This window comes from Chionomys nivalis, chromosome X (genome assembly GCF_950005125.1).
Source record: "Chionomys nivalis chromosome X, mChiNiv1.1, whole genome shotgun sequence".
In the NCBI taxonomy this organism is placed as follows: domain Eukaryota; kingdom Metazoa; phylum Chordata; class Mammalia; order Rodentia; family Cricetidae; genus Chionomys; species Chionomys nivalis.
Window position 1 is genome coordinate 30,980,445 of NC_080112.1, and position 20,611 is coordinate 31,001,055.

A 20,611-nucleotide genomic window follows, 5' to 3' on the forward strand; every position below is an offset into this window, starting at 1 on the left:
ATGAAAAACCATACAATTAAAACATACCCCAAAACATAAGGCATTATCTAAATGGTTATTTACCTTAAAAATTATGCAGAAAGTAAATTTGTAAGAAATGTTGGCTAGGAGAGAGGTGGCCCTCAAAACAACTTTGGATCACTTTATACCACTTCCATTTGCAGAATGAAGTATATGAACTAATTACATCTTGGACTTGCATATGTACCGTATGGTACAAGACTGTCATCATAAAATGATGTGGCAGAAAGGATATTTAGTAGAATAGAAAGATGTTTGCAATAAATTATATTTTAAAAAGCTTTCAAGACAGGCGGTGGTGGTGAACACCTTTAATTCCAGAACTTGGAAGGCAGATCCTGTGAGTTCAAGGCCAACCTGGTCTATAGGAGTTCCAGGATAGCTAAAGCTACACAGAGAAACCCTGTCATGAAAAAAACAAAAGAAAAGAAGCTTCCAAAATATAGTGCATAGTCTGATTTTTTCTTTGGGAAAATAGTAATTATAAAACAGTAAACATATATCAGAATATTAACACTAGTATCACTGAGTAGTAGGACTATGAGGTTTTCTTTTATCAAACGTTTTTCTCTTCTCTTTTTGTAACAATGACTACACTACTCTTGCACATCAATTCTCAATCAGGCTATACATTAGAATCAACTACATGTAACTTTTTTTCAGTTTTTGAGATTGAGTATTATGTAGCACAGAGTGGCCTTGAACCTGCTATGTAATTGGGGCTGCCCCAAACTCTTGATCCCATTGCCTCTACTTCCAAGTGCTGCGATTATAGACATGGAACAACACACCTGGTTATGTGTGGATCCTGGAAGCTACGGAGAGGACCCATTGAACCCTAGTAGAGAAGCATTGGCATACTAAGTGCCTGGCATCTTTCAGGAGTACTGTGTGGGAAAGCAATGGGAGTTATTGTTTTAGTTAATAGGAAAAAGCATAACCAGCCATGTTTGCTCTCTAGCTCTGCAACATTGCTTGAGTAGATCATTGAAGCTCTCTAGGTTGTCTTGTTCTTGTGTGTGTATTTGCGCATGTTTATGTGGATGCGTGTGCACAGGTGGTCAAACCTAGGTGTCCTTCCTCAGGAGCCATAGTTTGCTTTCTGAGACAGAGTCCCTAACTGGGAACAGGGGCTTGCTGATTAGACTAGGCTGCCTAGTCACCAGGCTCTAGGCACCCCCCATCTCTGCCTCAGGGCTGGGATTATGTGTTCTTATGCAGGTGCTAGGGATGGAACTCAGGTTCTTGTGCTTGTGTAGGAAGCACTTTTTGTGACAGAGTTATCTATCTAACGCCTCTCTAGGTTTTCTTATCTGTAAATTGACAATCTCAAAGGGGATGTACCTTACTTTGCTGTATAACATTGCCAAAAGTCTTAATGTACACAAAAGTGCTTTGAACGCTGTCAAACATTCTGGAAGTATAAATCATTACTAAGTCCACTAAAATAGAGGCAGGCATGAGTGTAAATCTTCTGATGCTCTATATAGAATTATTCACTTAGGTAGTTTAAATATCAAATAGCCAAAGTGGTCTAAATCTATCAGAGTTTCTATGTAAATTTTAAATGTTGAGCTCATGAGTTTTTCTGAAAGGAAAGATAAATCTGCCATGTATGTAGGAACTTGTTGGTAAATACATAAAAAAGCCAGTGGCAATGCATTTCCACAAGGTTCACTTTTTTGGGGGGTCATGTTAAGATTTTTCCTCTAAATTTTAATTGAAAAATAGACTACAGGAAGTAAAGAACCGATGCTAGGCATGATATTTTATGACTACGGGTGAGGCAGGGACATTGGGAGTTCCAGTCTAGCCTGGGCTACATAGTAAGACCATGTCTTAAAAACAGCAGCAGCAACAACAACCACTACCACAACCACTAAAATTATCACCTTAAAACAACAACTACTACCACTACAATTATCACCCTAAAAAAAGACAAAAAAAAAGTGAAACACATACAAAATAAAACACAAATGGTTTTGATACTGCCATTTGAGGTGACTGCCTAGATTTCCCATAGTATAGGGTTAAAACAAGGTTTCTAATGTAGAATTATACCAACCATATAGGAAAAATAGTGACTGTTGAGATCTTTCTACAGAAGAATCTTTTTCCTTTCTTTTTATTTAGTCTTTGTGTCTGTTACATTATGTCTCCCAACCTTACCCATCCCCCCCAGAAGAAAACAAAATAAGTGACAAAGGGGGAGGGGAGGAAGAAAGGGAAAATCTTGTTATGGAAGCTGTACTGTGACACAATGAGTCACGCAGTAAACCCCTTTTCCATATATTTTTACATGCAGGTGTTCACTGAAAAGAATCATTGGTCTGGTTTGAGGCCCCTAGTCTACACCATCGACACTGGGTCCTCCCTGGGACTCTTCTTGGGCATCCTGTTGCTTCCCTATTGGAGATCCTGCAGCCCTCCATCCAAAGGACTCCCTCCCCTGCTGTCCAGGAGATCACAAATGGGGTGGATGTTGGGGTGGGCCAACAACACATAACCCTGGTTCTGGACCTGGGTAGTTGCAGGGTTGCTTGGCATGCCAGCTTTCCCCTGTCTTTGCCACCAGGGTGAGTTCCACAGCATTGCCCTGGCCAGTTCACCCCTTGCAGCAGAGATGAGTAAGGGCCTGTTCTCCTGCTTTCTCATCCTTAGGGTGTGATCTCCCACAACTACACCTTCAGGGCCAGCTCCACTGTGCTGCCCAGGGGAGGTGCAGGGGCCACTCTCCTGAGTGCTGCAGATGAGGGGCAGGGGCAGCTCTCCTGTTCTTATGACCTCAGGGCCAGTTTTCCTACGTGCCCGGTGTGGATGGCCAGGGTGGGTATCTCTCCCATACCTCTGCCAACAGGGTACTACTGTATCGTCCAGGTAAGGTACAGGGTCCGCTTTTCTGAGTTCTGTACCTGGTAAGGGGGAGGGTCATCTCCCCTGCCCAGCACAGGTGTCAGCCATCTTTCCCTTACCCTCGCCACAACATGGCAGACGAGGGGAGTATGGCGAGCTCTCCCACTCTCACAGCCACAAGAGTCTCATTTCACCTTGCGTATTATACATGCTCCTAAAAGCTGGGTAGAATGGAATTTTTAGGCATCAACTCATATTTCCCACATACCCAAATCAAAATTTAGAGATGCTTTGTTTTATTTCCAAGCTAAGTTCAGCCAAGTTTCTTTGTATGTTAGTGTTAGGTTTTAAGGCTTTTCCCAACTACTTCTGTAGTTGAAGATCTTCTAAACACTTATACCAGTACTTAACAGAGCCAGAAAAAAACTGCTCTGAAGCAGCTAGTTCCTGATTTCTCCAGCCTATGGCTGGCAGTTTGGTCTATTTAGTTTTCTCAGCTCAGTGACCATACACGGTTCCACTATGCAATGCAAGTCAATTATGTGAAATAGGAAAATGTTTCAAAATAGCACAGGCTCACAGAATTTTATTATGTATTGAGAGTAAATCTCAGTGATGGGCAATTCTAAAAGATTCATTTCATAGGTGAGAAAATTGAGGTCCAGACAGGCCTAGCAACCTGTTATGATTAAAGGTGTTATCAAAAGTGGTCAGATGGTGGCGCACGCTTTTAATCCCAGAACTCGGGAGGCAGAGGCAGGCGGATCTCTGTGAGTTCGAGACCAGCCTGGTCTACAGAGCTAGTTCCAGGACAGGCTCCAAAGCCACAGAGAAACCCTGTCTCGAAAAACCAAAAAAAAAAAAAAAAAAAAAAAAGTGGTCAGAACTGAGATCCACTGACCATTCTTCCTAATTTAAATGTTTCTACTTTACCAGAAGTTAGCATTTTTTTTTACCCTGTAAAGGGACAGATCACAAATATTTTAGGCTTCGAAGGCTACATGATTTCTTTTGATACTACTCAATTCTGCCATCAAAGCACACAAATATAAATGATATACAACACTGATTTTCAATAAAACTTTACACCCCTCAAAGGCTGAACTGGATCCCCAGGCCACTGTTTGCCAAGTCCTCCAGTAAATTATGGCTAGTGAACAGCCTGATGGGCACAGCAATAAAAACAGTATCTTATATAAGCAGCTCTCCAATTTTTCTGGTTTATTCAACCTTGACAAAGAAGCTTGCTCTTCAAATTTACTAGGTATACTTTAGCATGTTTTAAGGATGAAACATAATTTTAAGTTAAGACTATTCAAAGTCCGTTAAGAGAAACCATGATAAGATTGCAACTTTCTGCTTTTAAAGTACTAAAGCGCCATTCCTAAACTGCCTCGTCTTAGAGAAGACTGATCAGCAGGCAGAGAAGCAGGCAAGGCATACTTTTGCAATTTGCAAAACTAATAAAGGAAAGTCAAAGAGAGTTGTCAGAAATCTCCCTTGCTGTGTTTTTTTTCCTTTTTAAAATCATTTCTTATTTGACAATTTCTACATGTATTTAATATATTTTGGTCACACCCAGACCCTACATCCTCCCACTACTCTTATCCTACTTTTATGTCCTTTTGTTTCGGGTCTGTTTTTTACTTTGTGACCTCACTGGGTGGAACAAGAGTTGCCTGCATGGATACAGGTATGGAACATGGGTAACTCACCCGTGACTACACTAAGACACAGAGACTGTAGATAATTTGCTCAAGGCTTCCAATGAGGGAGAGTCAGAATTGGGGTTCATTCACCCATTAGCTCAAAAGAGGCTCCTATGTATTGCCGTGTACTTCTTACTTCTTCTGCTACCCATAATCAAAATTTAGTAACTGGCTCTCAGTAAAATTGTTCTTTAATCATTTCTAAGGTAGTCTTAAAAATTAGGCTGCCACCCCATTTAGGGAACTTCAAATCACTGTCTGGGATAAAAATAAGTGGGCACCTAGCTGTTCATTTGGGGAAATCAACTGTGGGGTGGTAGGTGTTGTAAAGCAGAGAAGTTACAGCCTTTGTTCTAGAAGTTCATCGGAGAGGCATAGGGAGGAGAACAAGCTTCTTGAGGAGGGCAGGCATGGCATGTGTTAACCTGGTGGCCGACAATTCTCAGGAATGCAGTCTTGCCAGAAGCCGAAAACAAGCCTGTAATGATTAGGCTGACGTTCCTAATTCTATGTTGCTTGGCTGGTCTTGAGACTTTAAATAGCCTGCAAAGGGATGTGGTAAATCCACATGACCCCTTTTTGTTGTGATAGTTTGACCCCGTTCAAATGAATCTTAGTCACCAGTTTGGCTATTTTTGGTCTAAGTCTGCTTCTGTGGCACCAGGGGAAGAACATGTCTACTGTGACGGGCGAGCCTAAGCCCGAGTGAAAGATCTGGTTTTGGGCAATGGAAGGTTCAACCTTACATAGCACAATGTTATGTGAAGCCAAAAGAGGACGAAAGATTAAAAAGATTTAGAAAGAGTTAAAAAAGAAGCCCATAGTTTCTTTGAACAGTTGGACAGGAAACTTAACTGCAAAATTGCTGACCAAATTTTACTTTGAATGATTAGATTTTTTTTCCCCACATGATGCCTATACCAGTTTAGATACATGTCAAGGTAAAGATGTCAAACTTTAAGAAACAACCTTTGGCCAGGAGGCAGAGGCCAGTGGATCTCTGTGTTTGAGGTCATTCTGGTCTACATAGTGAGGTCCATAACAGCCAGGGCTTACACAGAGAAATCCTAGTACTTTTGGGCACTAGGTCAGTGATGGCATATCATTAATAACTATTTTTTGCCAAGGATCTTATAAAAGCAGATAGAGGAGAGCCAGTTTGAACTCCAACAAAAAAAATTAGGAGAAAAGCTTAAATAGGAAAGTTCAACATTAATAATGATATGTGAAAAGTTCTTTTTCTGTTCATTAGTATTCAATATCCAATAGAATCTTCTCCAAGGGTGGGAATGTTTTGTATCTATGCTGTTCAATATCATAGCTATTAGCCTGCTGAGCACTTGAAACATGATGGTATGAATGGGGAACAGGCACTTGGATTCTTAAATTTTAAGTAACTTAAATTCACATAGGTACATGTGGCTATCAGCCTTCCATGGTACTATTAGAACGTGAGAGGTTCCCCAAACATTTACATAAAATCTACAGCTGTATAAATATCATTCATAATCTTCAAGAGGTAAAGAATAATAAATTAATAGTGTAATTTAGGACATCTGAAAATACTCAAGAAGTTTTGAGCTTGTAGGAGTCACGTGACTAGAGACCATTATCTATCTAGTCAACCACTTACAGAACAGACTTAACACATTCAGCACCACAGCTCAAGTAAGCATCAATCATTTCCTCTGCATCTCTGCGGTCCGGTGTTGCTGTTCCACAGCACTTCCTCCCAGAGCTGGAGACATCCACCACTGATGTAGTTCAGGAAGCTCTGAACTACAATGGCTTCCCATGAGGGTATTATCACAGTGCCTTTTCACTTTTTGAGGCAGAGGATAAGAAAATTAACTTGGAAGAGTAAGGAGGGCGGGCGATCTGCAAACATTTTCTTACAGATTATGGTAGTGGGGCTTTCATTGATTGCTTTATGATGGCTGTTCAACTGTAGATCCCATGTTAACCCAGTTGCAGTTTCCGGTGAACCAAAAGCACACTTAAAAATTAAAGTCTTATTATCATTGTTAGTTTAACATTTTGAAGTAGTGTTTTTGTAGCACAGGTTGGCCTGAATCTAATGAATCTCCTGCCTCAGTTTTTTCAGTGGTGGGATTATAGATCATGCTATATTTTTCTGTCAATACATTTATGTTTGAGAAAACAAAGCTTAGAATCACAATGTAACCATATCTCTGCTATGAATTTTAAAGACAAAACAAATTGAAAATGTGTATTCTAGTTGCTATTGTTTTAATTCCTAGTGAAATATTAACTTAAAATGATCTTAAAGACCAAAAGTTTACCGAAATGGCAGCAATTTTTAAAATTATTTAGCTGTAGCAAAAATGATGGCTGACATAAGGATGTGTCTGTAGGAATGTAAGCAGAATAAAAGCATGATCACCTACTCCAGCTAGTACATTTTTTGCTGGTTTTTAAAATTTACCTTTAGTTTCCTCCTGGCATTGAATTTTCTCAGTTGTTCTACTGTTTCTGGAAGGTGAATTTTGTAGGCATAACGATCCCGCTCCTATAAAAGAAGATTATAATGATACATAATCACTGAAAAAAAGTGAAGAAGTGTAATATAAATTATGAAGGTCAAGTCCTTAAATGTGAAGTTTATATTTAATTTTAAGAAATTGGTTATTTTATTTTATATACTGATACATATTCTGAGACAAGGGATATAAACAGTAAAATTGATGGCTAAATAGTATTTCTAGCAATAATAAAGAACGAAAGTAATAAGCTATCTAATTTTTAGATATGTGGCTAAAGTTACAATGGCTGTGAAAATATGAAGTTATCTTTTTCTACTTAATTTTGTAGCTAGCATGCAAAGTAACAGATTTCATTATGAGATATATATATATATATATATATATATATATATATATATATAAATTGTATTGAGGCATTGAGGCTGTCTTCATCATGAGCTGTCAGGTAAAATGAACACTTAAAAATGAAGTCTATACTGACTCAGCGTTCTGCACTTTCAGGAATAACTGGACTATAAAAATCAGCAAGTCTTCCAACTAGGACAGACTTTTCAAGGGCATCTAATTCAGCTACTTCCCCCATGCAGGGTCTGCTTCAGTCCTTGCCCAGAAAGAAACCGTTCCCTCTGTAGCAGCCCTTTAGAATTCCAAAAGAGCAACTTAGAATTTTATTCTTAAAAAATGAAACTAGATTCCTAGCTTTCACCCCGCACAAAAGTCAGCTCCAAACGGATCAAAGACCTTACCGTAAGACCTGAAATTCTGAAACCATTTGAGGAAAAAATAGGGAAAACACTTGAAAATAGAGGTATAGGAAAGGTTTTTTTCAATAAGACTCAGGTCACTTAGGAAATGAGATCAACAATCAACAAATAGGGCCTCATGGTATTAAAAAGGCAAAGGAAACTGTCAATTAACCGGAAAGGCAGCCTATAGAAGGGGAGAAAAATCTTTGCTGGCCAGACATCTGGCAGAGAAGTAGTATTTGAATTATATAAAGGACTAACAAGAGTTAAGAAACAACCAACTCAACAAATGAGCTAATGAAATGAACAGACAGATCCCCAAAGATGAAATAAATATGGTCAATAAATAATATGAAAAAGTTCTCAACTTCACTAGCCATTTGAGAAATTGAAGTCAGAACTAGCCAGAAAGGCAATTGTTAAGTAAACAATTAGCAAATGTTGGGGTACTATTTCCTGAATGGTCAAAATAAAGCAAGTATCTACCACAAAGTTTAAGGAGCGAGAATGTGTGGAAATTCTGATAAAGATAAAGTAGATTAATACATGTGGAGAGAATGCAGAGATGGGACAGTGAAGACAGATCAGATGGGAGAGATGATAAGGAGGAGGCAGGCTAGGTTGGCTTTATTATGAGAGGGCAGAGATAAAGGTACTTGCTGCCAAGCCTCATGACTTGAGTTTGATGCCAGAACCTACATGAAAGAGAGAACCAACCCCACAAGCTATCCTCTGACTCCTCCCTCCAATGTGTGTCATGGCATATCACCTAAACAAATAAGTAAATAAATGTAAAAAAGCTTCTTATGAACATTCACATGAAACTCAGTCTTCATATGAATATACACTTAATTTCTCTAAGGAAAAGATAGAATGGCTGGGTCATGTGACTGGTCTGTTTAACTTTTTAAGAGGTCAAACTGTTTTACAAATTGGATGTATCCTTTACATTCCTAGTAAAAGCATGAGTTCCAGTTGTTCTATATCTTTGTCAATACTAGGTGTGGTTAGTCATTTATTAATTTTTTGTTTACATTTATTTAACACATGAGTGTTTTGCCTATATGTGTGTATATGCATCATGTGTGCACAGTGTCTGTAGAGGCCAGAAGATGGCATCCGATTTTCTGGAACTGGAGTTACAGATCCTTGTGAGCCACCATGTGAGTGCTGGAAATAGAATCTGAGCCCTCTGGAACAGCAGCCAATGAATGCTCTCAACTGTTGATCTATCTGTCTAGTCCCAGTAATTTTTATTTTAGCCACCCTAACACATCCTAACACTGTGGCATTATTTGGATTTCCCTAATGACTAATAATGTTGAACAGCTTTGCCTGTGCTTACCAGCTACCTGTGTATCTTTGAAAGAAATCTGCTTAACTATTTTTACATTTTAGATTAGATTTATGTTTTCTTATGGAATTTTGAGAATTCTTTACATTCTTTAGATGATTAGATCTTTATCAGATACATAATTTGCAAAGATTTATTCTCAGTTTACAGTTTGTTTTTCATTCTTTTAAAAGTATCTCTCAAATAATAGAAGCTTTTAGTTCTGCATGTATTTTGCAGGTAGAACAGGATGTTCTGACAGATTGAACATGGGTAGTTCAAGAAATTTGGGTATGAGTAACTGAAGTCTAATTCTAACTGTACTGGGAAGACTAGGGCAAGCAGTTTGAAAGATGCATGGCAACAAATGGGGTTTCCAGTTGATTTTGAAAACACTTCCTACCTAATAGCATAAATATATTCCCCAAAGTGTTAGGTACTGACGATAAGGAAATCAGTTGAGAAGTGAAGAACGGAAGTGACTGCCTGGTGCTGAGTGATGAGACAGAGAAAGCACATTTCATCACATGCTTCTGCTCAATAAGACCCTAGGGAGCTTACCTGATGGAATGGCTAGAAGACTGAAAGCCGGAGAAAAGAAGGGAGACATTTCAGGGATCCCAGGCTTTCAGGAGAACACTTAGGCTGACATTGCTGCTATTTCCTTTATCTATTTTACTTTAGTTTTGATTCCTGACATATCCTAGCCTAGGTATAAGGCTGCAGCCCGGAAAGTCAAAGGACCAAATGAGCCCTGAGAACAGCCCACGGAAAAGAGGATGTTGGTGAGGATAGAACCTTGTGGCCATTTCACAGCCTGACTCTGTCTTCCTTTTAGACTAGGAAGTTTACTGCAACTGTGACCCTGAATTCTGCCTGTACTTAATCTTGCTGTTGTTGGGATGCCTATTCTGGCAAGTATGATTAATTCAGATAGACAAAGGATGTTAAACAGATGCAGTCAACAACTATATAAAGGCATTCATATATTACTCAGTTTAATACTCAGATTATTTTCAACGCAGAATAAATAAAAAAGACCTATTTTATTTAACTGATGAAATAATTCTTTTGCTCTTATTTTTGACTCAAAACAATAATATTTTTGATTTTGGACACCCTTTATTACAAGAATTTTCATGATTCTATTTCTTTACTTTGTAGTTATTGAGGGCATTTTCATTAAGCCTTGGCTTACATTTTAGCCATTCTAAATCAACATAACTTGTATTCACTGTAATGAGACACATATAAACATGAACAAGGGCTAAATGTAAGAAAGTTGCTCCTTCCAGTTAGATAAACTCCTCACTGACTTCCTTATCTCCAGATGACACGCAAACAGTAAGAATAACCAGTAGTTCACACATGAAAGTGACTCTGAGTTTAGCTTTCCAGACTTTTCCTTTTATGGTACTGATATTTTAAAACATTTTGGTGCCAGAAATCTATTCTATATGGAACTCAGACTACTTAAGATGAGAACTATAATCATTGGTAGACACAAGAATTTCCAGAAAGAAATATGCTATTAGCCAAGATAAGCTTTGATAATGAAAGCCCCTGTAACTGTATAATCCTAAGACATCTTTTAAAGGATCTTAAAAATGACTTAAACAGCTGCCATTGTTCTTATTTGGCAGTAAAAGTAACTTTTAAATGACAAAAGAGCTTTATTGAAAAAAACTCAGAGAAGCAAAGAAAGAACAGGAATCTTCTAAGCTGTTCATTTCATATCAGGAAGAAAAACTACTAACAATAAAGTAAAAACTGTCGAAGAATCTTTGCTGGGAAAATAAAAAATATTAGTATTAAAATATCAAAAGATTGAATGCATATTTCAAAAGTAATATTCTTTTTTAATGCTACTGGGGACTATACTTGTGGGTTTTTTTATGCATGCTAGGAAAGTGTTCTATTATTGAATAATATCTCTCAACCCAAGAAGTAATATTTTCAAGGATAATCAAGATTTACCAAAATGCCAAAATTGCTGTATATTATTCCATGTCATTATCACCAGGAATACATTATTAATCAATACTTTTACATATATCTTAGTGTATTGCATAACCTTGGAGGGAGCAACATGGTATAACAGTAGCCAGGAAAGACTTTACCAAGAAACTGGTATGTATCTAAATAAGGATATGAAGATGGTGAGGGTACAAACCACAGTGTCCTAGAGGAAGAATATTCTAGGCAAAGGGAGGGTTGAGGCAGTGATGCAGGACATGGAACTTTGTCAACAGGTCTGGCCCTGTGATTTGACCACTAGACTTAGCAGCATGAAGGTCAGTAATGACTAGAAAAGAGCTGTTTTTCTTTTGAGTTTTTGAGATTCTGGGGTTGAAACTAAGGGCCTTGCATATGCTAGGCAAGTACTCTACTGAGGCATACCCATTGCCAATGGGGTTGGTAGGATTGAGATCCTGACTAGTATGAGTTCAAGAGAAAGGAATGGCAGAAATTGGGGAAATGGGTACATAAAATTCTGTTCAGTTTTGTAGTTGAGGGAAGCAAGGATTGGGGGCAGAAGCTGGAAGAGTTTGTAGGAGCAAGAGAAGACAGATGTGCATGTAGGCATGTGAACTTAAGCAAGAAAAACAAATCACAACACATTAGACCCCAAAGATCCAGAAAACTGATAATTTGGGAAAGAAGGAAATGGCTGGAGCAATGTCATCTAGCTAGTGAAAGGGACAGAATATAGGACATAAATGGTAAGTCATGGGAGGATGATCTAAAATCTTGGTTCTATCAGTGATAACTTCTGTGACTTGTGCCAAAATTAGGAACATCTCCAAGGATGCATTCTTCCTTATAAAGCAAGAATTTCCTGTAATTATAGCACAACATTTTAATGAAACAATATTATTTCCTGATGTCTCAAGATATGATTTCCCCTTCATCTAGAAAAATGGTATACAAAAACTTCTGAAATGTGTCTTTTCCCTAAAACAGAAAATCTATACCATGCCTATTGAAAACCAGTGAAGTACTACAGAGTATAGAGTCACACCCAAAATAAAGACAATGAAGACAACATGGCTACGCCAGCTGTTCCTTTTCATCTTTAGTACATATGTTGCCAGACAACAGCTTGTCTTCCCTTGCAGATTCTGTTGTAATCTGCTTTTGTGCCTTTCCAGCAGCCGACTATCATACATGTCTCAGACAAGGTGCAAGACAGCAAGCACGATGCACAACACCAATGGAAGGGTGAGAAACAAGCAAAGAGTGAAAGGTTCATCTTCTAGGGTGGTGCACTGCTGCCACTAGCCTTTCAGTCTATGTGGATGGTGAGAGATGAGCGCAGGTACCTTAAGCCATGGGTGATTCAGTGCTTCATAAACGGTGATCCTTTCAGCAGGATCCAGCATCAGCATGCGGCGTACTAGGTCTTTGGCACTTTCAGAGATATGGCTCCATTGCCTTGGATTCATCTGAGGAGGCAACAAGGAAAGTTCCACGGTTATCTTCAAGAAGTCAACACCTATAATTATTTAACATTCTATAATCTATACTATTTCAGCATAATATTCTCAGAGCAAATAACAGAGATTGGAAGGCCTGTTTCCTGAGGAAAAGAACACATGCAATGCTTTGTGATTTTTTTCCCTCATATTGTACCAGCAATTATTCTATTGGTGGTATTAGATTGCACTATTTCAATATTTAAAAGGTAGAATGCCCATAATTCTGGTTTCTAGCTTTTGATTCTCATCTAAAAAGGGTAGAATATATTGATCTATAAAGTACTAGAATAAATTTGAGATGAAAAAAAAATTAAAGATTCCTTTTTGGAGACAAGGTTTCCCAGGATGGACTAGAACTCACTCTATAGCCAGACTGCTTCCAGTTGCTTCTGCTTTAGCATCTTGAGTGCTAGCATTATAGATTTGTTCCACTATACCTGGCTAAATAAAGTTTTAAAAGTGATGCCTTCAAATACTGGGATTATATGCTGAGTGTGCTGTGCATCACTATAATCTTAGCAACTGGGATGCTAAGGCAAGGGAATTGTGAGTTTGAGTTCAGTCTAGGTTGGATAGAAATTCTGAAAGAATGAAAGAAAGAAGGGGAGGAAGAAGGGAGGGGAGGGAGGAAGGAAGGAAGGAAGGAAGGAAGGAAGGAAGGAAGAAAGAAAGAAAGAAAGAAAGAAAGAAAGATGCACACAAGCTCTGAAACAAAAAATAAAATTGGGAGCAACATTAATTGTAAAGCTATAAAATTAATTAACTGGATATTCTGATCAGAGCGTTCAAAATCTGAGGAAAACTATACTATCATCACAATCCCATAAAATAGCCAGTTCCACTTGTATAGTGAGTGTACTCGGTAAAGTCACTTCTTTCTTTTAGAGACAAGACAACCAATTTATGTGGTAAAATTGAATAGAACTAAACAGTAAGAATTCCAAGTTTTCCAAAAGTCTTCTGATAATGGCTATGGATCTTTGAGGCAAAGACTGGAAGGCTCTTGGAAGGGGATATGTCCAAGCCCAGAAATGAGAAAAACATTAAGGAAAGTACTCAGAGTTTGGGAGTTGGGAAGGGAAGTGGGAACTGGATGTAGTGACGGAGGTGAGTCTCATTCCCTGTTCAACACCAGGAAGTTGCCTGATTGAATAACTGACCATATAGGAGCTGCCTGATGCCAGGAACTTCATATAGTATCACAGCTTTTGTAACGGTTGTTGTTGTTTTTTATTGTTGGAGACGAAACCCTAGTCATCACATATACAAGGTCAAATGCTCTGCTAAGGAGCTACATGTCTGGCTCAGTGTGCTGGCCATAACCAGTAGGGATCTATGTTACCTCTTAAGAGAAAATGATGGAGAATGAATGCAGCAATTTAAAGCTAAAAGAAATCACAGTAATTGCATCACAGCATAAAAGAATCATTCCAGTTTGACCAAGGGCTAGCAACAGATACTGAGCTTTGGCTGAAGCGAGGCTTTGAACTTGTAGATATGGAGGGAAAAGCAGCTCCATGCTAGGGAGAGCTCTTAAAATTGGAGGATGTTCTATCTTCCCTTTTTTAGAGGTAAAATTACAAAAGCAACCACTTCCGCTTGTTGAATTTTGTGAGATAACCGGTATGAGACTACTTCAATATTGGCATCCCATTTCCTATTGGAATGTGGCCAATGGACCTGTTTGAAAGTAGTGACTAATTAGGCAGGGCCTAGACAGCTATACTCCCTTGTCTTTATTTTTTCCTTCCTTCCTTCCTTCCTTCCTTCCTTCCTTCCTTCCTTCCTTCCTTCCTTCCTTCCTTCCTTCCTTCGCCAACTTGACACAGCTAGACTTATATGGGAAGGAAAAGGTCAATTGCAAAAACGCCTCCATCAGATTGGTCTGTAGATAAGTCTGTGGGGATTTTCTTGATTAATGATTGATGTGGGAGGGGAGGGCCCAGGCCACAAGTAGTGGTTTTGAATGGTATAAAAAAGCAGACCAAGCAAGCGAAGGGCCACAAACCATAAACAACATTCCTCCATGGTCTTTGCTTCACTCTCTTGTCTCCACGTTCCTGTGTTGGTTTCACTCCCATTGATGGACTGTAACCTGCACCCAAATAAACCCTTACCCCCACAACTTGCTGTTGGTCATGGTATTTCATCACAGCAGTAGAAACCTAACTAAGACACTCTTCTTCCCTATCCTTGGGCTCATGTGATCTTCAAAATCCAATTTTCTTTTTCTTGGCAAATGAAAAGATCTGTAAGTGGTGGTTATGAAGTTTGAAGAAAGGATTCAAATGGTAATTCCCTGCTCTTTTTATGAGGATGTCTGACACAATGCAGTCCTTCAGCTGGCAAAACTAGATAACATTGAGTTATCAGGGGCAAAAAAACCCGAGTTAGAAAATAGTTACTCATTTGAATAGCATTTATTTGAAATATTAGCATGTATTCCAGTTAAATAGTATTCTCTGACATCTACCTTAAAAGAGCAAGTATGGGAAGAGTGATGACATGTAGGGAGAAGGACCAATAGCAAGTGTTGTCTTTCCTACATAGAATCTAGATTTAAAACATTTACACACATGAAAGCAGAAGGGGGCCTACTTGAAAAAAGGGAACCAGAGGGAGGGAGGAAGAAGAACAAGGCTAGGTAATGGAGGAGCAAATGTAAACAAGTGTGTGTGTGTGTATACAAAAATACCACAAGAAAACCCACTATTTTGTATGCTGGCAAAAATTTAATAAGAAAATGAAAAAAAAAAAAAGGACCAAGCAAGTCAGCAAATAAGAATCATGTCTAACCACTCAAGAGCAGGAGCAGCTTCCAACTGAGCTATAGTACACTTAGAAGGTGTCACTGAGCTTTTCTTACAAATGATAAGTACCATCAGGGTGTCGAATGATTTTTGTTTTTGAGATGTTTTGGAATAACCTGAAAGTCTGTGAAATTCAGAATAAGATTGCAATATACTAGCTTTCGAAGCTGAGGATTCTGCCCTATTCTTGTGTTATTGATGCTTTCCATAATAAAGAAGCAGCAATACACATTGATAGAATCATCACAGTATTTTTAAAAAAAGAGACAAGGCCCATGAAGTTCACAGAGGTAACAGAAGTGGAGCTATACTTTAAACTGCTGATGAAAACCTGGCCCGGGCGGTGGTGGCGCATGCCTTTAATCCCAGCACTCGGGAAGCAGAGGCAGGTGGATCTCTGTGAGTTCGAGACCAGCCTGGTCTACAGAGCTAGTTCCAGGACAGGTTCCAAAACCACAGAGAAACCCTGTCTCGAAAAACCAAAAAAAAAAAAAAAAAAAAGAAAAAAAGAAAACCTGGGCCTTTTGTAAATGAGGCATTGAAGGTAAACAAGAAGTGAGATTAGCCAAATAAAATGAGAAATAAGTTATAAGGCGCAAAGTTTCAAGTATTTAAAGCATTGAATACTTATTTTTATGCCTTGGTACAGAAATTATGGTATAGTTGCTACCTTATCACTTCCTATAATATTACCACCATTTGCTAGGAATAGGAAATTTTAAAATAATTTTTGGACATTACAAATAGTCCAAATTTCTTACCAAGGCATAAAAATAAGTATTCAATGCTTTAAAAATAGACAAAATCAAATACCAGAAGCTGTTGGAATGAAGCACATTGCCTTGGAAACCAGGAAGTTAGCAACAACTGAACAAACACAAAGGAAGACTTCTATTATTAGCAAATGCTTATAACTCAAAAAGGCAGGTGGGAGATTTTATTATATGGTAACTACGCCATCAGCTGCTGAGGAGATCTAGTGCAGTGCTCAGTGCAGTTCCAGGTGCATATGAAGTGCTCTGTCGCAGATGCTAGAATTCTTTATTTGCATTAACCTGGTACTTGTCTTTGTCTTTGTTTCTTTCTTTCTTTTTGGTGTTTTTGAGACAGCTTCACTATGTAGCCTTGGCTAGTCTGGATCTTTCTATGTAGACTAGGCTAGCCTCAAGTTTCAACAAATCCTCTTGCCTCAGTCTCCCAAGTGCTGGGGTTAAAGGTATCACCACCATGCCTGGCCCTTGGTGCATTTTTACCTGAGTTTCCTTCAATACATTAGTACCTGTAATTTCATTCTATTTGGTGACATTCAACTAGAAAGCCCAGTCTATGTATTTCTGATAACCACTCACAATCTCCAAGGACAGGAGGGCAGTGGCTACTTAAGAAGCAACCCCCTATAGTATTTAGTTACATTGAAAGTAGTGCTTTTATTTATTAGTCGTCAACTGACTCTAAGAGAAGCAGAAAAAGCTATACTTATAACTTCTGACAGTGCACAAGGCTAACATACTAAATTATTGACCATTTCCACCTCTGTGTGTTTTAATTATAGTTTGAAAGGATGAGGCTGCAACTCTGAAACTACCTTCCCACAATATGGGCTAGAAAGATGGCTTAGCTACGAGAGTGAGTATTGCTGTTGCCCAGAGCATGTGCTCAACTCCCTGTTTCCACAGGAGGCTCCAGGGAGATCTGGTCTCCACTGGCACTTGCTCTCCGGTGCACATATTCACACACAAACATATGCGCACACATAATTAAAAATCAAATCTTTCAAAAATATAACATCACTGACAAAATTAAAAGAAAATGTTAATGGTCTTAGTTTGGGAGTCTAGTGTTACATAAACTTGTATTTGTATTTGGTCTTATGTTACCAGGCACAGCAAAATGAAGCAATGATTCAGTTGAATAGAAAACATGAGCTTCAGTGATAATGGGAAAAAAATTCCTCAACATTAAGTGCCTTGACCAGAGACAAAGACACAGACTCTCATGGTTTCAGACCCTACCAGCTACATGCGTTAGAGTATGGTTAAAAATGTAAGAATAATTGGGACTGTGAACAGGCTTTCAGCTTACTTATTTCTGTGTTTTTTTGATATAGCCCTCCACAATGTCAGTAATAGCATTATTTTTTAAATGTTTTTTTAAAATAATGAAAGCAATAATCCTGCGATTACAAGAAGATAATAATAGTTGAGGTTTTCATTGCACAAAATATGAATTTTAAGTCATATTAATTGGAGCTGAAGAGATGGCTTAGCGCCTCTGGAGGATCCAAGTTTGGGTCCTAGCATCCACATTGGGTGGAACTCTACTTCCAGGGGATCCAACACCTCTGGCCTCTGCAAGAACCTGCATTCACGTGCAGACACATATTTAAAATTAAAATAAGAAAACAAATTCTTTTGAGCAAATACCTCTGAATTGTAATCATGAAGCATGGTTGTGATGCTCACATGTCAGTTTACTCTGTAATATAAAGACATTTTTCTGCTGTATTGGTCAAAATTTAAAATTAGGATGAGAAACAACTTAAAGTAACCTGAGTGAAATTTTCATTTGAATGATATAAATTAAGAAAAAAGCTTTAAAAATAAAGACCTTTTCATTACTATATAAAAAAGACCCACAGAAGTTTGCTTCTCATTGAGTTGAGCTCATGGTGACTCACACTTTATCCAGACTCCACTGTGCTTCACAAGACTACTGGGACCTTTGCTATGGTGGGGCGAGTACCTAGCTGACAGTCAGTTGGTGGGCAAGAGTAACATCAAAACATCTTTTGGGATCTTTTAATCTGAATGGAAAAGAAAAAGTCAGTATCCATTACCTTATATTTTCCTTTAATAATGCCTTCAAACAGTCTTTCCTTGGTTCCATAGAAAGGCAAGCAACCGCTGAGCAGGATGAAAAGGATCACGCCACAGCCCCAGACATCAACAGGCTTTCCATAAGGCTCTCTCTTGACTACTTCTGGGGCCATAAAGTGAGGTGTTCCAACGCGTCCTGTATTTAAAACAACAGTATGGAAAACTGGTTTTATGAAATGTTTTTTTTTCCTATTTGAAATCTGAAAATAAAAAAAAAAAACAATATCAGCTGGGTGGTGGTGGCGCATGCCTTTAATCCCAGCACTCTGGAGGCAGAGGCAGGCAGATCTCTGTGAGTTCCAGGCCAGCCTGGTCTATAGAGCAAGTTCCAGAACAGAGAAACCCTGTCTCGAAACCGCCCCCCTAAAAGCATTATCAGTCTGAATGTTCTTCAAACACTTCTCTTTATAAAAGGAGTTCATGGAAGGAAAAATAGTTTATCTGATCACCTTTTAAAAACACTGGGTCTAGAACAGGACCTGGTATTTATCTCTGAATTTTGCATGTTATGTAATAGGTTTTTATTTCTTGTATCTTCAAGAAGTTTAAATGTTGTAATTTAGAGTGGGGCAGGGAAGAGTGGGTTGACCGAGCCTGGAAGAGGTGGAAGCCTGCCTTGGGTAGAGGTGGGGCAAGGGCAGGGAGAGGGCATAAGTGAGCGACAATTTGATGGTAAAACAATTACTTTTAATTGCCAAGTTCCTATTAGGTTGGTTGCCGCAATTCTCAAAGGCCACTGGGGATAACCATTAGCTCCCCCCTAATGCTAACACTTGAAGAGAATGAGAGTAAACAAAATGAGGAACTCCCTCCCATGCACCCTCTTTTTTTTTTTTTTTTTTTTGAGACAGGATTTCTCTGTGTAACAGCCCTGGCTCTCCTTGAATTCACTGTGTAGACCAGGCTGGCCTCAAACCCACAGAGATCCACCTGCCTCTGCCTCCCAAGTGCTGTAGTGCTGGGATTAAAGGCGTGCGCCATCATGGTGGCTCATAGGAGCTGAGTGCCAAAGTATCATCTGACTCTTTCACTCTCATCTTCTTTAAAGGATTTTCTTTTTTCCTCTCTCTAGCACTATCTGCTTGTACATCATAACCATTTTAACTGAGTACCAAAAGATAGTCTTTTCCTCTATGGAGGAATAAAAGGCTTAAACTCCAGGGAAAGGACTTTGGGATGGGCCATTGACTACCAGACTTGGCAGCTCTTTTACATTTTGTAGGCCCAGCCCTGCCTTCCTTTGTCTGTTTATCTGCCTGTCTCTTCTTAAGCTGAATCCAAGATCATCTTTACTTTGAAGGTTGCAAAATACTTTATCTCACTGTGGTTCAAAGTTTAAAAACAACCTAAGAAATCTTTTAGTCCATCCACAGAGACTATGTTGCAAAGCCTGTTGGTTACCAAACTCAGCTGGGATGGAGAGGGCTAATGATCTCTGCGGCAGATTCTTCTGGTTTCCCTTTCATTCCTCAGAATGGAAGAGATTAATTTCAGGGTTCCAACAGGAAAAATACCCTCACTTAAAATGTACAATGAAAACTCAGTACTGGCTACAAGGACCTGATGAGAGAAATAGTTTTTATTTCTGGATTGCCTAATTTTGCTTCCTCAAGCAGCATAAAGGAGCTGCAGTGTTGGGAGCTGAACCTTCCAGTTCATTGGCAACTTCCAAAAGGCAGGGTCCCAGGATAATAACCATTGTTCTAATGGACAGGGCAGGAGCTGGCAGAAGTCGGGAAAAGTAGGTCTAAGAGCTCAGGGCATCATTTGAAACACTGCTCCCAGGACCCATGGATATCTGCTGAAAAGTTCACTTGGTACTTTGACACTCAACTCCTACGACTTCCTACTCAGGTATGAGTGACTCATTGTGTGTGTGTGTGGGGGAATAATCCAAACCACCACAGTCTAGGCCCAGCCATCTATCTGGACTGAAGAAATGAGTGCTCTTTCTTAGGGAGGATGCATACTCTCAGCTCAAGAATTTGCTCAGAGATGACAGATATACTTTTAAATTTTAAGTACATCTGTAATGTGAAAAACTTTACCTAACTCCTTGCTTTTGCTACCAATTTTTTGCAACTTTATTTTTTGCGACCACTTGACTTCTATGACTTTGATCACAAAATTCTAAGAACAGGAAACCAATTACCAAACCAGACATGGAACCTCAGATATTTACATAAATATTTAAATGCTAACTTAAATGCTGCAATAAAACCCTCCCTCAAACTTCAGGGAAGGAGTTGTTCTGAGTGGTTATGCTTTTACTACTTTAGG

The 20,611-nt window shown here is 38.9% G+C and overlaps 1 protein-coding gene across 13 annotated transcripts in view; it reads right to left on the reverse strand.

The window, feature by feature from the left end:
• Cask (calcium/calmodulin dependent serine protein kinase) overlaps positions 1-20,611 on the reverse strand; it is a 352,639-nt gene that overhangs the window by 92,265 nt on the left and 239,763 nt on the right. For all 13 annotated transcript variants that reach the window (XM_057758918.1, XM_057758916.1, XM_057758917.1 and 10 more), the window contains exons 7-9: positions 18,292-18,467; positions 12,490-12,612; positions 7,030-7,113 (exon numbers count right to left, since the gene is read on the reverse strand). In XM_057758918.1, the coding sequence (XP_057614901.1) occupies positions 7,030-7,113; positions 12,490-12,612; positions 18,292-18,467 (383 nt within the window). The remainder of the gene's footprint in view (positions 1-7,029; positions 7,114-12,489; positions 12,613-18,291; positions 18,468-20,611) is intronic.